At 36.2% G+C, this 17,898-nt stretch overlaps 1 protein-coding gene across 1 annotated transcript in view; it reads right to left on the reverse strand.

Annotated features, from left to right (window-relative positions):
- The window catches only part of LOC149559276 (zinc finger (CCCH-type) family protein / D111/G-patch domain-containing protein), a 62,715-nt gene that overhangs the window by 28,084 nt on the left and 16,733 nt on the right, over positions 1 to 17,898 (reverse strand). Inside the window, exon 2 of the mRNA XM_089833199.1 lies at positions 8,692 to 9,012. Coding sequence (XP_089689325.1) covers positions 8,692 to 9,012 — 321 coding nt within the window. The remainder of the gene's footprint in view (positions 1 to 8,691; positions 9,013 to 17,898) is intronic.

The following is a 17,898-nucleotide window of genomic DNA, read 5'->3' on the forward strand; positions in this document are numbered from 1 at the left end:
CAAGTACCTATACTAGGAAGGGAAGAGGAAGAAGTTAAACTACCACCCACAAAAGAGGTCCATCGGACACCACATTTAAAATGGAGGCATGAGAGCTTATTAATCAAGCCATTGCACGTTGCCTCTATTCCAATGATCTTCCTTTCAACTTGGTGAGATCACCATATTGGAAGGAAATGGTGGCAGCCATAAATAAAACACCGGCCGATTACACAAGTCCTAGGTATGAAAAGGTGTATACCACTTTATTGCAAAAGGAGAAGGCTTGTGTAGAGAAAGCTTTTCAACCAATTAGAAATTTATGGAAAACTTCGGGTGTTTCTATTGTTTCAGATAAATGGAAAGATATGAGAAACCGGCCATTGCTTAATGTGATTGCAGTGTCACCCAAAGGGGCAATATTTAAGAAGGCAATTAATTGTGAAGGGGAAATGAAAGATTCACAGTTCATTTCCAAAATTCTCATTGAGGCCATAGAAATGGAGGGGTGTGAGAATGTTGTTGTGATGTGAAGCCTAATCAAACTCGGAGGTTTATTCGGCACGGTTTCCCCTGAGATTTTTTCTACAAAGGTTTGGGGGTAGTGCCCCCAATACGAGGTCAAGGGGCAATGCCCCAAGTGGGCTCCCTATCACAATACAGGGTGGGGTTGAGGGGCAACACCGATGGTAGCGCCCTTGAAGCAAAAAATGACTCTACTATTGTAAAAGGCATCGGTTGTTATTTTTCTATTGGATGACTTATTCTAGTCCTAATTTTGTAAGTGGCAAATGCTTGTATAAAATGGCTTAGGGTTAGGGATTTCATAATGCATGATGATATTGTAGCTTCTTGCAGCAGTATTGAGCTATAAGGAATTGCAAATTGTAATCACTGGATAATAATAATATTGGACTTGTTGGTGGTGGACGTAGCCTAGGGATTGGGTGAACCACGTTAAATCTTTGTGACTTGTGTTCTCTTCTACGCGATTTATTATTTTATGATATTGGTTATATTTGCATGTAATTGCTATATCTGTCAGATATTAATCCTAACAAATGTAGTCCAAGTGATTACAGATAATGCAAAAAAATGTCGAGGTGCAAGTGCTTTGGTTGAGTGTCGATATGACCATATTTTTTCGACTCCATGCATTAGACACTCCCTAAACTTGGTACCAGGGGATATTGATACCAGGCAGATATTGATACCAAGCAGAGCACTACAGGTTATGTATTCACTGTTGGTGGGGCAGCAGTGAGCTAGGTTTCTCGGTTACAAAAGGTGAATGCTTTATCCACTACAAAGGCAGAGTATGTTGCCGTTACAGAGGCAGCCAAGGAGATGATATGGCTTTAGTTCTTCATGGAAGAATTCGGACACCCACAAAAGGATAATTATTTGTTCACAGATAGCGAGAGTGTCATTCATCTTGCGAAGAATTCTGCTCTATATTCACAGACAAAACATATACAGTTGTGGTACCATTTCATTCGATCAGTTTTAGATGATGGAAAGTTAAAGCTGGAGAAGATACATACAGATGATAATCCAACAGATATGTTTACCAAGGCAGTAACAAGGGAGAAGTTGAACTCCAATTCAGCTTCAGTTGGTCTTCTAGACTGAACAGAATAAAAGAACAGCAAAGTTCATGGTGGTTTGATATTCCAGTGGGAGCTACAAGTTTAGCAGTGCTATTATTAGTCTCCAAGTGGGAGGTTATTGTTGTGGACTATGATCAATCTCCAAGTGGGAGACTGTTGTGATGTGGAGCCTAATCAAACTTGAAGGTTTACTTGTCGTCGTTTCCCCTCAAATTATTTCTACGGGGGCTTGTGGTTAGCGCCCCCAAGACAGGGTCAAGGGGTAGCACCCCTTGCGAGGTCCTAGGGCAATGCCCCAAGTGTTCTCCCTATCGCAATATAGGGTGGGGTTGAGGGGAAACACCCTTGCGAGGGTTTTCAGTGACTCTACTATTGTAAAAGGCGTCAGCTGTTATGTTTCTATTGGATGACTTATTCTAGCCCTAGTTTTGTAAGCAGGAAAAGCTTGTATAAAATGGCTTAAGGTTGGGGATTTCATAATGTGTGATGATATTGTAGCTTCTTGTGGCGGTATTGAGTTGTAAGGGATTGCAGATTGTAATCACTGGATAATAATAATATTGGACTTGTTGGTGGACGTAGCGCAGGGATTGGGTGAACCACGTTAAATATTTGTGTCTTGTGTTCTCTTTTGTGCGATTTATTGTTTTCTGATATTGGCTATATTTGCATGTAATTTTCATTTATGTTTGTGGTTAATCCTAACAAACGTAGTCCAAGTGATTACAGATAATGCAAAAAAATGTAGGGGTGTAGGTGTTTGGTTGAGGGCTGGTATGACCATACTTTTTGGACACCATGCATCAGACACTCCCTAAACTTGGTCATGCAACAAATTGGCACTCAAATAGATTGGGTGAAGCAATTTACCAAATGTTTGTGACAAACCATCACACGTCACAATTGATATTTAGATCACTCTCCAACTTGGAGTTGTTGAACATAAATTGTAATTAGTAAATTTAATTTATTTATTTAATTTGACTATATTTTATGTCATGTTCAATTATCAAATTGTGTATAACTTTGCTTAATATTTATGGGCGTATTGTTATGATTAACTTACTTGGGTAGTTGAAACCCAATTTGTGTCTCATGTTATTGTTATGAGATGACTTGTCAAGGTGTAAGGGACATTAAGCCAAATGGTTATTTCTAGACAGTGGGGTATATGGAAGGCTTCGAACTCGGAGAGGGCACAAAAGATCAAGGCACTGATCTTCAATGACAGTTGTTGGGCTTGTGTGCAATCTGTATTAGATTTCAAGAACCCTAACATGACTATGCTCTACTTTGCTGCTAAAAATCAATCTTATTTGGGGGATGTCTATGATGGCATGGATACTAAGGTAGAGAAGGTAAAACTTCCTATACAAACACATGAGAATGACCCCACAAAATGTAAAGCCTTATGCAATCGACTAGAAACAATCGTTCATCATCATTGGGAAAAGATAACTAACCCATTGCACCTCCTTGCATATGCCTCATCTCCAAGGTACTATAGCGAGGAAGTACTTGGTATGCCAGATAGAGTAGCACCATATGCAGATGAAGAAGTTGCTAGGAGGTACTCCACAGCTTTTGCAAGACTCTTTCTAGGTGATGACATTCACAAATAAAATTAGGACAGAATTTGGCTTATTTGCTTCAGGAGCAAAAACTTGGTCCACATGCAATAAAGGACTAATGTGACATGGGAGCTATCACATGGTGGTACCTCTATCGTCAACCATTTAAGCATCTACAATCTCTCACAATCAAAATCTGCTCACATGTAAGTTTTATTTGTTTTTTGTTTACCGCTTGTATTCTACAATTTTTTAATTGTTATTCATTTTTATGTTTTACTTTAATAATTATTTTTTTCATTGTGAACATTGCCCAGGTTGCAAGTTTTTCTACTAGTGAATGGAATTGGAGTACATACTCCTTTATCCACTCAATTAAGTGCAACCGGTTGGGCTCTAAAAAAGCTGAAAGCTTGGTTTACATTCATACCAACTTGTGTCTTTTGTCACGTAAGGAGCATCATTATGAGAAAGGGGCAGCCAAGCTTTGGGATGTAAAAGCTAAGTGTGCAAACTTGGATGCAACAATTCAAGATCTTACTACACTCACGGATGATGATGCTGATAACATCATGACACATGGTACATCTAGCACAAATAGAACCATTTTCAGTTCAAATGATCTTGAGCTTGCAGCAATTGGAGGGGTTGAAGATGATGAGGATTTTTTTGCAAATCCATATGATTTGGATTCAAATTGATGAACAGTGAATCATGAACTATATTTTGATTTTGTAATTGTGATGATTTGTTGATTTGCAATGGAATCGTGAACATGGACTATATGATATGGTTTATAATCTTATTGAATATTTGAATTTCAATTTGAATATGTATTGGTGAAGTTACAAGTATCATACTATCAAATGTTTTAATTTTGTATGTTCCTTTCATTTCTTTGCATATCCATAATATGTGTGTGTGTGTGCGCGCATGCGCGCATCTGCATGCCCCCCAAAAAAATTCCACGCACCTACTTCTTGCATCCGCACCCGAATCGATAACTTAGTTACTAAAAAGAAGATGATATCAACAAACAAACTGAAATCCAAAGAGATGACTAAATCAAACACAATTGTTGAATATTTTGTCATTGATGTCAAAGATTGATGTTCAAGGTCATATAAATTTTGGAGGATTACTCACAGTAATGGAGCACCATAGCACAAAAGTTGATATTTGTGTTTCTTCAAACTCAGACTTTACTTGAGAAACATTTTCAACTTCTAATAGGGAACTTAATTAGGGAACTAAAAGTCATATCTGTGGTGCCAAAAAAATGTTATGCAGGTTCAAACATAGAGAAATTGATGAAGAAATGCATCATCACCAACATTCGTTGATGATCTATCTATCTTGGCAAGATGAAAGATAAACAAATTGATGAAGAAATGAATGGTCACCAACATCCTTTGATGATCGATCTATCTTGGCAAGATGGAGTTCAATATCCTTCAAAAAGGAGATGTGTACAATTCCCAATTTGTCTTTTCCAGGACAGTATCCATCTGGAATGCACAGAGATATTTTTAGTTTTCAAACTGGAAGTCTCGTGCTTATGGGAAACGGGATGCGTAGCCAATAATGATTTGGCTTGTATCGCCTCTCGCTATGGGTCTATAACAAAGCTTATGACAAGTCAAGGCAGTAACAGCATCCACATAGCAATACCACATATGAAGCGATTGGTATTTAAGGAAACATAGCTGTGTCAGATGCATACATGCTGCCAGAATTGATTCTGGTCACAAGCAAGGCTGCTGTTCTAAGGTGTGTATGGCAGCTAAATTAAATATGCATTCACTATATATCCTTGATGTTTTTGGTTGGCTTCAAAAATTAAAGTTTGGTGGATTCATTTCAAACAAATTAATTTATTCGTTCATCCTATTTTAGGTGTGACGGCTTCAGATTTTTTTGTAACATTTTGGCTTCAGATTTTTGTGACATTTTGCATTAAAAAGATCTTTTTAACTTTTTGAAGTAATTGATAAATAATTTAGTCAATCTTTAGTTGAGTTGTAAGTTAGAGTCAAGCGTGATGGAGACGAATTTGATGATGAAGTTGGGCATGTAATGTTGTGCATTGCACTTGTCAATTTTGTTTCTGTTTTATTTTTCCTGATTTTTGCAATCTGTATTTTTGGCACAAGACATAGTTTCGTAGTCTTTTTCAGCATGCTGCCAATAAGTTGTCAAGAACTGCTTCAGTGGATAGAGTACATTTTTTTATGGTGATTGAAATGATTAGATTAATATAAAATATGTTAATGAGTTTCAGTGCATTTGAGTTCACCTGAACAAAGTTAATGCTTCGAGGAGGATTAATGCTCTCTATGAGTTGGTTCTCACATGTGTAGTCTAGGTTGGTATCCATTTGTTTAATGAAAGCTATTGATCCGCCGTAGTATTTACTCGAAAGGGTTTTCCATGACAAATTTGGTGTTTTCAATTTGATGTTTGATATCTCTACTCAAATTCTATCTTTTATGTGGTTTTGTGCATTTAAAAGTCAAAAGTAAAGGTACGCTTATTTTGGATAACCGCGAGACAAAAGTTGAAACTATTTTCTATGTAGGTGATCTGAAACGTAATCTATTAAGTGTGAGTTAATTGTCTGATCAAGGACACACTTTAGTTTTCAATTCCGATTGTTGTGAAATTAACAAAGATGGTAAACATATTGCCGATGCAAGTAGGGTAGCTAATGATCTATTGATTCTTGATAATGCCAAAAGTGGAAAGTGCATGTTTGAGTTAGGTGGATCAAAGTTGACTATGGTATAGGAGGTTGGGAGTCTTGGGACACATGAACTTTGATTGTCTTGTTCAAATCAGCAGAAATGTTGTTGTTAGAGACATGCCAAAGATCACTAAACCTTCAGAGAATGTTTGCAATGAATGTCAATTGCGCCAGCAAACAAGGAAGAGTTTCAAATCAAAAGAGCATTCTAGCACAAAGCCCCTTGAGTTGATTCAAACTGATATATGTGGGCCTACAAGAACTAGGAGAGTGCAAGGTGAGAGGTATTTTATATTTCAATTGATGATTGTTCGAGATTGACTTGGGTAGCATTTTTCAAGGGAAATCAAAAGCACATGAGAAGTCAAAGGCTTTCAAAGCCTTGGTGGAGAATGAGAAGGGTCTGAAAATTAAATACGTACATTCAGACAATAGAGGAGAGTTTACTTCAAACAATTTTGTAAATCTGTGAAAAAACATGGCATACAAAGACAATGCTCAGCCACAAGAACACCGCAACAAAATGATGTTGTTAAAAGAAAGAATGGATCAGTCCAAGAAATGGCTTGCAGTATATTGAATGAGTCTAAGGTGAATGATTCCCTCTGGAGAGAGGCTTTCCATACTGCCGTTTACATTTAGAATAGGGAGCTGATTAGAGGAATGCACAACAAAACTTCATATGAAAATTGGAAAGACAAGACTGCTTCAGTTAAATATTTCAAAAAATTTGGATAGTCCTTGTTACATTATAAGGGATATTTAGGATTGCCAACCATTGTCTGTACTGTACTGTACTGATCGATAACCTGCAACATACAGAATGTGAGTCTGTCTACAAACACAGAACATATGATGACATCAATGATAAAACCTGTCATCAATACAACATGTCTACCATCTCTACAACCTCAACAATCTCCCCAAGTATTAACAATCTTCCACATTGCTACCGATCTCAACAAAGAGGTCCAAAGAACAAGCCATGACAGAACATGTTCAGAACACTGTTGCTGCCGCTATATGTTGTCTTCAGATTTCTATATATAAACTGTATTTTACCAAGTCCTTTTGTTATAAACTTATATGCATCCATTCATTGTTCCTTTGTCCTTCCTCCTTCCTCCTTCCTATTCTATGTACTTGTGATTAATGCTCTATATTTGGCTTTGAGTAATGATTACAGATAGGTGTGGTTTGTGATGACTAGTCTAGTGAATGCAGTAAATACCCCCGATTGTGCTAGTCTATGATTTTAGTCAAAAAAATTGTAGTTATTTTAATGCTATATTATTGATAATGTTGCATTTGTTTAAAATTTCAATAATTGAAGTTTTTTATTATTTGGCAGTTTTCCTTTCATATTGCTTATTATTAGAGTTAATATAATCATTAATATATATTTTATATTTATTTTTTTCACACATTTTATTACTTATCACTATTAAATTAATATTACTATAAATTATAATATTTATAAATTATTATTAACATTTATTATCAATCATTTACATTATACACATAATGTTATTATGTATTAATACTAATTAATTTTAATATTTTAGATATATTCAAATTTAAATATTTGAGGTATTTAAATTGTAACCCTATAACTCTATATCAAATTTTCAGAAGATTGCTAGTTCCTCTTTAGCTGAAAATCAGAGTGCATTCTCCCTTATCCACTCACTGAAACGCAACCCATTGGCAGCAAGGTGGAATGCATTCAAACTTGCACCTTCTTACTCATAAACAAAATCAGTACAAGGGGGCACAAAGTTGTGGGATGTAGATCTAAAGCAAACTGATTTGGATTTTTCTGTTGCCACACAATATTTACCTTGTGCTGAGTCAAATAGCCAATGTGCTTCTAGCTGTGCAAAGTAATATTGGGGTTGCATGTGGTTCCACTAATCTGTCTGCATCATCTAATGTCAATGATGACGTTGATCTTGATCTTAATGATGACCCATATGATGCTGATTACTAATAGCTTGCTTGTATTATTTTATCAGTTGAACCAATGAACAAAGAATTTAAGATATCTAAACATAACATTCAAGTTTTGACAAATTGATATGAAACTAGATTTATAATAAATCTGAAATCACTGTAGATGTGTAGTATTTAATTTTAAGGTTTGTAATTTTGTTTAATATATGCATTATATGTGGTATTCTAAATTTAATTTATGTTTCTAACTTTTAGGCTGCAAATATGTATATATTTCTGATTTTCATACGTTTCAACTTTTTTTGTATTAATGTACCCAAACCCCCCAACCCAAAAAGAAAAAACATTGCTCTAACCACATAACTGTACCCCAGCAACTTAGACTTTTTATCATCTTCAATTTAATTGCAAACCAAATGGATGAGAACTGGGCTAATATGATGCTTCTATAATAATTTTAGCATTATATTCAATGCCATCCAATACAATACCTTCCACTGTCAATAAGTTGCTTTTGTTTTGAGAATTAAAAAGCAACCCTGATAGTGTAAAAAATTTGAGCATATTATACAGATTATGAAAAGCTAAAACATGACTAGAATGTTTATGTAATCCATATCAGAAGATTTTAAAGGTATAACAATTGATCAATGGTACAAAAATCAGATATTATAATAAACGCATATTCCAAGACAAAAAATCCCTTATTGTATGCATGTAGAGATAAAAAGTAGCTTTGCAACTTCAACTAATGGCACATTACAATTGTAAATGCAAGAACTAACTGTAAGCTGAAATGCTGAGACAACAAAAATATTTTATCAAAAGTACCAACCTGCATGCACTCAGATGTCGGAGTCAAGAATGAAACTCTAGCCAACTTGTCATCTTCCATTTCAAACACTCTACCATTATACCACCGGCCATCTATATAGCGAAATCGACATTTAGAGCCAACTGTAAATGGGGACATATCTATAGGCTCTGCTTCGTCCACTGGTTCTGATGGCACAACTCTGGCATCTTCAGACTCCAAAATGGAGCCAGTTGTTTCCATATCTCTCATATTGTCAACTTCTCGAAGGAGGCGTGCACGCTTCAAGTGGAGAAGTCCTTCCTCTGCAGCCTTAAGAGCAACAACAAGCTCCTCTCGCACCTTCAAAAGCAACATACAAAATATGTATTTCAACAGAGTATACAGAAGACCATTTTGGCTTGGCTGAGTTGCCAGTTTCGATTTGAGTTTGGGTTCAGTCCTGGATTTTGGGTATGCCAGTTTGACATCTTTTAAGCCATGGTCAGTATGGCTGGGTATATCCTAGGTGAAAAAGCCATAATTTGCAAAAAAACATACAAAGTTCAACACAGAATACTGCTGATAATTGATAACTCAATGTCAAATGTTAAATATAAATTAAGCTGAGTTACATATGTTCAAAATACAGAAATACTCAGTGCTTAATTAAGTAGTTGATTTTAGGGTTAGCATTATGTGCACCTACGAGGGCTGTACTCAAAACGTATCCAAGGTGTAACAGCCAGGACTTATAACCTAAGTCACAATGTTCGAGTTCGAGTTTGAATTTAACAACCATAAAGTTCGGATGAACTTCCGAAAGGCACAAAAGATCGAAAAAATTGACATAAATTCTCCTTATAATTTTCAAAAATTTATATATTTATATTTTTAAAAAGTAATGTAATAATAAATTAATAAATAATAAATGATAAATATACAAAATATTAAAATTTTACTGATTAAAAAACATAAATAAAATATACATTAAAATGTTTGACTATTGATAAAAAAATAAAAATTACTTTTATTATAATAAATTTATAAACTATGGGAACCTAAAAACAAAATGAAACTCTTTGGTTAAGTTAATCTGATTCTTCGTAAGGAATAAATCTGGGTGATTATATGTATTTTTCGAATGAAAAGGAAACGAGGATTTGGGACTGAGCCTCGGCGATATCTTAGAGAAAACCAACTCCTGGCATAGCAGATGACACTCAAATCAATTTCATGACTAAGTAGATTCAAGTATGTTTGGCAACTATACTGGTGGTATTGGAGAAGAGGGTTGGACTAGAAATGCATCAGGAAAACAGCGCTCATCGCAGTACAAGGGAGTCATTGCACAGCCAAATGATCAGTGGGGCACTCAGATATTTAGGAAACACAGACGGGTATGGCTGGGTGCATTCAGCACTGCAGAAGATGTAGCAGGGCTTTTTGACACAGCGGCCCTAAAGATCTGTGGGTGAATGATAAGAAAGACGACATGCTGCAACCACCAGAAGCCAAAAACCCTTAAAATGGCGGAATGAAATATGTTTTCTGGAAAATGACAACCAAACTGCAGTCATACGAATTTTAAGCCAAATTTCAGCGATTTTTTTTTTTCATTTTTTATGGGTTCACCGAATCTCGAACCTGAAGCCAAAAATTCAGGGAACCCGGTGATTTAGCGTATAACTAATACAAGTGCACCTAGGGTACAGTTCATAACCAGTAATAAAAGATGTTGGACTAATCATCTCTTTGATATATGATGAAATGGGGAAAAAATCCAGATTTTGGAGCTCTCCATCCTGTAATGATGATGATAGTGCAGAGAATGACTGAGCAGCTTAGAATCACCATGCATGTTAATGCAATGAGGTGCTTTAAGCACCCTATAATTACAGCTCACTTACAAGTCAGTCCTACTGACCGACTTTAGTCACCTATAGAACAAACTCGTAAATAATAACATTTCAAATCAATGCAAAATGTCATAGCTCGGTCATAATGACGAGCTAGATGCCATAAGTTTTTAGAACAATCGCTGCTGGCCTCTGCAGCAAATAACATTGTGGGGCTACATGGTCATTGCTTGTAATCCCTTTTTATGGAAAATCAAAACTCGCAAAATTGAAAAGCACCTTTTCCAAAGAAATCATTGTGTTTCTAAATCTGTTTCCGCTTTGACCACTACACATGAAGAATTCACCTTCGATACATTGGTTGGAAAAGTAAAGAAATTATAGGTATTCTTGGTTTAAGCAAAAGAATTTAGATACACATTTCATATAAAAAAGATGAAAAACCTACTCCATTTTTCTTTTTTGTGGTGCATTGAGGTGTGTGTATAAATTTGATCTGTTCTACTCTGCATAGGATAGAACTTAAATAGCACATGTCAGCGCAACAAAGAACCTTAATATGAGTGTCAAACCAATCAATATCTTTCCTCACAGGATCTCAGTTCTTAATTCTGTGAATATCAAAACTGAATGCACACCATGCTTGTTCAAATGAAGGCCCCCAGAAATTATAATGACCAACTTCACCTGTTTATGACCATAATTCAGCGGGATTTAGGAGACTACTTTGTAGTTTCAAACAATCCTCAAGGAGTTTCCATAGCTTTTAGCACTAAAATTCTGACAAGGAGCATTTCTGTGTCCAGCCATACCAGCTGCACATCTCCTAAGTAAAAAAATTGTCATACTGTCACACCAGAAGCATAACCTTCCCCTATAGCAGAACCAGCAACTTAGTAACATATTATATATGGATGAGTATATGTATGTTTGTGTTTTTGATATAGCGAACAGTCATCTAACCAGGTCCCATACAGTCCATCAAGCTTGAAAACAATGACAAAGTTACTAATAATCATAAGAATAAACTTACAGTAATGACATTTTTGTTCCATTAAAGCTGTTCTTAACTTCAAACATGTGCATGGTATTTTGTGTCAAAAAATTTGCTTTTTTTTCCTTTCTTGCAAGTTCCGAATGCATCCAATTTTTTAACCAAATTCCATCATCGGACAGGATGATTGAAATGTTAATGGCACATCTAACCATGTTCATTAAAAAGAAAAAGAAATACCTTCTTGCCTATAGAGCTTACAACCAAGGTTCAAATGCTTTAAAAATTTCTATTTCAATGAAAAATGAAAAAATATGTCTCGCTCTGCATTTCTTCACCAAACTCTTGCTCAAACACAAAGGGCGAACAATATGTCTCAAAGGTTTCATCCAAATGCAGGAAGGCAAGAAAATAGGTATTTGGTTCTAAATGGCTTGACGGATTCTGCAAATTTTGGATCTGGGTTGCCCAAATTCCCTCTGTCAGGCAACAAATCACAAGGATTTCATCATCCACAATGCAAATCTGGAGGCCTCTCATCTGCAGCAGGAGCAGGCAAACAGATGGGGAATCAAGGTAACCCCAGATCCAGCCATGATAACTTTAGAGCTCAGACTATAAATTACAGATCATACTCTGCTATCAATGTAAAGGTCTTCTGCTTGCATTAACAAGGGTAGGGCTCCCCCCACCCCTCAACCGACTAGTAATTGACCCAGATGGGAGATGGTCAAATCAAGGAAATTCAGAAGGGCTGAAAGACAGAATTTGATTGCTGACAGAGCCAGAGGAGTTGGGAACATGGCTACCCAAATTTGAGCAATTCTGCTTACCTCTACTTTACCATACTTTGCATCTCAAGCAAACAGAGTCTCACTAGGCAGGCACACTTCTGAGCCCTCCTTGGTTCAAAATAATTCAAGCTTGATCCTGAAATCTCTTCTGTCTAGCCAAAAAAATTCATGGCAAGCTTTGGTGGGGGTTTCTTGTTGATGTTTGGTAGCTTTAGTAGAATAAACCTGTAAGATGAATTAATATAATAATAATGATTCATATATATATATATATATATATATATAATTAAGATTATTATTATATTAATTATATTAATGAACAGACATGTCCATTGGGCATGTCTCCTCTTGGTTTATTCCTCGTATAAATATAAGAGAATGCTGCATTTGGAACACACATACAAAGTATAAAGGCAGTGCTATTACATTTGCAGCGATCCCAAAAAACTAACATGGTATCAAGGCTGGCTGCAAATGTGAGAAAATCAGAGATGCAATAATGTGGAATGCACAGACTTATTTGTGGAGGAACCAATAAGAAATGATAGAGTTTGAAGTAGAGAAATGACAGTCACAAAACTGGTTTATTTGTTGGGAGGTGATTGAATGTGTGTCGGGTCTCATGAACAAGTGACAAACTTTCATATTGTGGTGTAAGCAAACAGAATTTGGTTCAATAAATAAACCCTGCTTGTAGACGTGTACGCATCTGAGTCAGCATTCGACTTCAGCAGTATTTTGATTATTAAATTTGTAAATGGTAAAGTATGCTTGTTTGTATGTTCGTATGTTTGGCGGTGGAAGTCGTTAGATACACCTGCTTCTGCATCAAAATATGGACTGTGGAATTAAAACGAAGGAAGACTCTTGTAAACAAATATATAAATTCATTTTAGAGTGACTGCTAGCACTACTGAAAGCGATCTACACAGGAAATAATGGGAGGAGTGATATGAAGCGAAATAGAAGGGATACATGAAATCGATTGCCCTTGAAATTGCCTGCAGAAGGCGGCCAGTTTACGACACCCTAGAAGAATAAAATTGCAAACTAGTAGAGTGCATTTTGGATTTGTATGGAAAGGGAAGGGTCGTGGATGCAGCAAATAAGAAACTGGGTGGGAATCTCAATGCAGGGGAGATGGAACGACTGATGATTTTGAGGCTCCTATGTTCGAATCTGGACCCCACTTCAAGAATCATGAAAATGAGAGAGGTGATGAGCAGTTCTATGATGGTTGTGAAATGGCAGCATCCTCGCTGAAGTCTATTGCCAAGTATTGGTGTCAAACTACAGGATGAATTACAATATTTCTTGTGTGATATCCATTATTTTGGGGGAGAGAATATTCATTCCTAACTTGTAAGCATCCACCCGCAACCCAAAGTCAAAGATAGTTTGGCACATAAATATAGTTTTTACTTGATCAACAAATGAACGCAAGGAATATATTTGGAGAGGATCAAGTCTCGACAGCATTACACAGTAAAGGAATCAATCATAAGTGAACCGAGGTGACAGGCGTTACATATAATTTGAAGGAATCAAACCCAATTTAACCAAACTCAACGTTGACGTGACAAAAGTGAGTTGAGGTCAATTTTCATCATGTGCAATCAATGGAGCTTGCCAACACGTCGGAATGTATATTAGGGAGGTTATAAAGATGACATGTATAGCCAATTGAATTAACATGCCCGATTGGGCCAAAATATACAAGTGGATGCACATTGGTTTAGTCATATTTTTAAAAGGAAACATAAAAGTTTTAATAAGAAATGAAGTAATATTGAAAGAATATGTTGAGGGCCACAATCCTTAATAAGTTCAATAAAATATATTTATTTTATGGGCTTGGAGTCATATAGAATTTCCTTGAGGCCTATGAGAATCCTATTCACAATCCAGAATGATATTATTTGGTCTTGGTTAAATTGGTTTTGTTAAAAAAATCATCCCAAGTGATTGAAATATCCTTTGCAAGGTCTTATATTGAAGATACATATATGAAATTGGTGGAAGTAAGAGGAAATCTAATGAACCTCGAGTGGATGATTATTCAATTTCATGGGTATTGTATTGCGAATCCTGAAGGTTCAAGCACAAGAACTAAATGGACATATGGACCCTCATTGGAAAAATTTGCATCAAAGATATTAAGTGAGATAAGTATTTTCTTATCATTATATCTTGCGAATTACATTTATTTACTTTTGCAGTTAATCTCTTATTTATATTTCTATACTATAAGAGCTATTTGCCTTGCTCTTTTCCAAGAATGCTTTTGCAAGAAAAGAGAGATTGATTTCAAAATCAAAGGGATCAGAGGGAGTTTGACACTTCTTCAAAGGTAAAGGAGCTCAAAAGATTGATGATCAGAGGGCGTCTGACGCAATTGTCTAAAGGAGCAAATAGAGGATATGATTCAGTCAACCTTAAGTGATCTCGGTCATATTGATTTAGAGGGAGTAAACCATGTTGAGATGGATTCTCCAGTGATCAATAAATTGTAACAGCCAAGAGGACAATGATTCATGAATATAGCTCGTGGCTATGTGATTTTAATGGGCCTACCCCCTGTGTACATAATGAGGAAGTGAGGACCTCCAAATGATGTTACTTGTATTTGCAAAAGTTATTGCAAGGTGACGATCTTACAATAACCTAATTTTCTATTATGATGGATATCTTACGATGTCTATGCATATCATGATAGATTATAATTTGCATAGTGGATGATTATATGGTAAGCATTATAAGAATGCGTGTGCACATACCTTATAAACATTTAATTTAGTACATGGTGAATGTTATGCATATTGATATTCTGGAAGGCCATTACACAGAGTTCTTGGTGAATATCACCCAACTTTTTGTTTTGGAAGGCCATTACTCACAAAGTACTTGGTGAATATCACGTGACTTGATGTTTTGGAAGGCCATTACTCACAGTACTTGATGAATATCCTGCATCTCAACATTTTGGTAGGCCATTACTCAAAAAAGTATTTGGTGAATATCATTGATGTTCTAGGAGACCAATACTTATGATATCAGATGTGATATCAAACATTTTTAGGTAATTGGTGAACATTGTGTATTCTGGGAGACCAATAATCATGATATCGGATGTTATATCGAACTTTTGAGTAATTGGTAAATATCATGTATTATGGGAGACCAATACTCATGACATCAAATGTGATATCAAAATGATGGATATCTTTTGATCAAAGATATCCTTAATCTTGCTAACTTGATATTACTTTTGAGGTAATACGTATGTTTATCCTCCCTAGCTAAGAGGGAGTCTTGATGTTTGGTAGCTTTAGTAGGATAAACCTGTAAGATTAATTAATATAATAATAATGATACATATACATATATATATATATACAATTATAGTTAAGATTATTATTATATTAATTATATTAATGAACAGACTAAATAGACATGTCTCCTCTTGGTCTATTCCTCGTATAAATATAACAGGATGTTGCATTTGGAACACACATGCGAAGTATAAAGGCAGTGCTATTACATTTGCAACAATCATGGAAAACTAAGAGTTCTCTAAAATCGACACCTAAAAATACAAATTCTTACTCTAGAACTTTCCCTCGAAACCCTAGTCAAAGGGAGACCAACAGAAATCCTTTTCGCAGGGGTTTTACAAATAAAACTAGAATTGGTTCATTTTGAGGGAAACATTAGACCCAGATGTCTCAAACTTCTTGGGGTTCTAAACCTCCTCCATGCCTCATGCAATAACCATCTTCAAAAAATAAAAAGATTGTAACTAACATGAGAAACAAATACACAGATAACATGAATGGGTATTGCAAAACCCATGGGCTCTTTGCTAGATGGTTGGGAGGAGAATGCCCTATTGAAAAGGTTTTAGAATGGTTCCAGGATGTTTTCAATAGCCAGGTTGGTATCACTATCCTAATTGAAAATTTGTTATTCATTGATTGTTTTGATGTATCTCTTCAAAAGGAATTTCTAGAAGGTGTGTGCCCAAATTTTTGAGGGCAAGGTTTTTTATTTTTAGATTGGTATCCCAACTTTGATCCATGAAAAGTAAAGAAGCTTAAAGGTATCAAATGGATCAAATTACCTACTGACGCAGTACAAGACCAAATGTACCCACAATGGAGGTGATCTAGTCCCCAACAAATAACACCATAGCGGGAACACAACACGAGATACAAGATCTGATACCAAACTCAACTTCTTTATTTATAAAACAACTGATTACATGCAAAGTGTCAAGTTGTAAGGCCTTCCCAATTATGGCCAAATACAAAGCATTTAGAGTAACTGTTATGCAAGACCTCACAAGATCCAAATACTCCCAACCCTAGCTAGCCTAGATCTGTAACAGCACAACAATCTACTCCAATGCCTTGACTCACTGGACTCCATTGCCTAAAACACTATCCAAACCCCTCTTCTATACTTGCACGGCCACAAGTCGGCTTGTTGCAAATGGAATCCTCTAGAACCCAATCAAATACAAAATGCCTTAGTCAACTTACAATAAGCATTAAAGAACAATTACCAATAGGTCCCCATATATCCAACAATTGATCCACATCACGATCATGCGCAACACAAATTAAATGCACCACGTTGGCCAACCAAATCTCCCAAGAACACCATTTGGTGAGCCAAACCATCAAGTAACAGCAGCAACAATGGATCGTCAACAGTAACCACCAAACCCGCCAAGTATACATCAAGCACACCAAGACAGCACAAGCATCCCGAGCACAGGTTCCACCAAGCAAGATAATTAATCAAGCACCTTATGCTTAGCCAAGTTCCTTCAATCACCAAGACCCTCGGGTAAAACTACAACCTAGAACTACCCCAATAGTGACCAAGTATCACCTCTTCTTCAACGGAATTCTCCAACTCCAAGTTCAAAACCACTCTAGCATACAGGATTGCCAACGAACACCCCAAGTGCAAAAAGATGTTCTTAGGAACTAGAAGAACATCTTCCGAGATTCAGCACATAAACCCTGAACTGGTTCTTCACATACATATCTACCGAGTCCTCAATTGCTACAATCTTTCCTATGTCCCACTTCAACAAATCTTTTCCTGAATTGGACAAATTCTTATTCTACCTCTTCACATCCTTCCGCAGTGTACCACAGATCTGTTTTCCCACACTAATCTCTAACCCTTTCAGAATCCTTCAATTCAACTCGCCTGCCAAAACTCAAGTTCCTCCTACCGAATTCTAGATCTTGCAAAGGAATCAATGAAAACTTCCTACCACCCTTCTCAACAATAAATACATTCTTGACACAATCATGCACTACCCTCCAATCATGCTGCCAAGGTCTACCAAGTAATATGTGACAACTACTCATGTCACACAACACCTGATCAACATACTAACCAATCTGAAAATCAACAAGACATTTCTCTCTCACTTCCAAAGCATGTACATCTTGCAACCAACTGATCCTATAAGGACAAGGGTGGCTCACTCTCTTCAAATCAAGTTTCTAAACCATCTCCTCAGCAACTAGGCTATTAGTACTACCACTATCCACAATCACATTCCAACATTTACCTCCAGACT

Source organism: Cupressus sempervirens, chromosome 5 (genome assembly GCF_028749045.1).
Source record: "Cupressus sempervirens isolate cs-2001-9-10 chromosome 5, ASM2874904v1, whole genome shotgun sequence".
Taxonomy (NCBI): domain Eukaryota; kingdom Viridiplantae; phylum Streptophyta; class Pinopsida; order Cupressales; family Cupressaceae; genus Cupressus; species Cupressus sempervirens.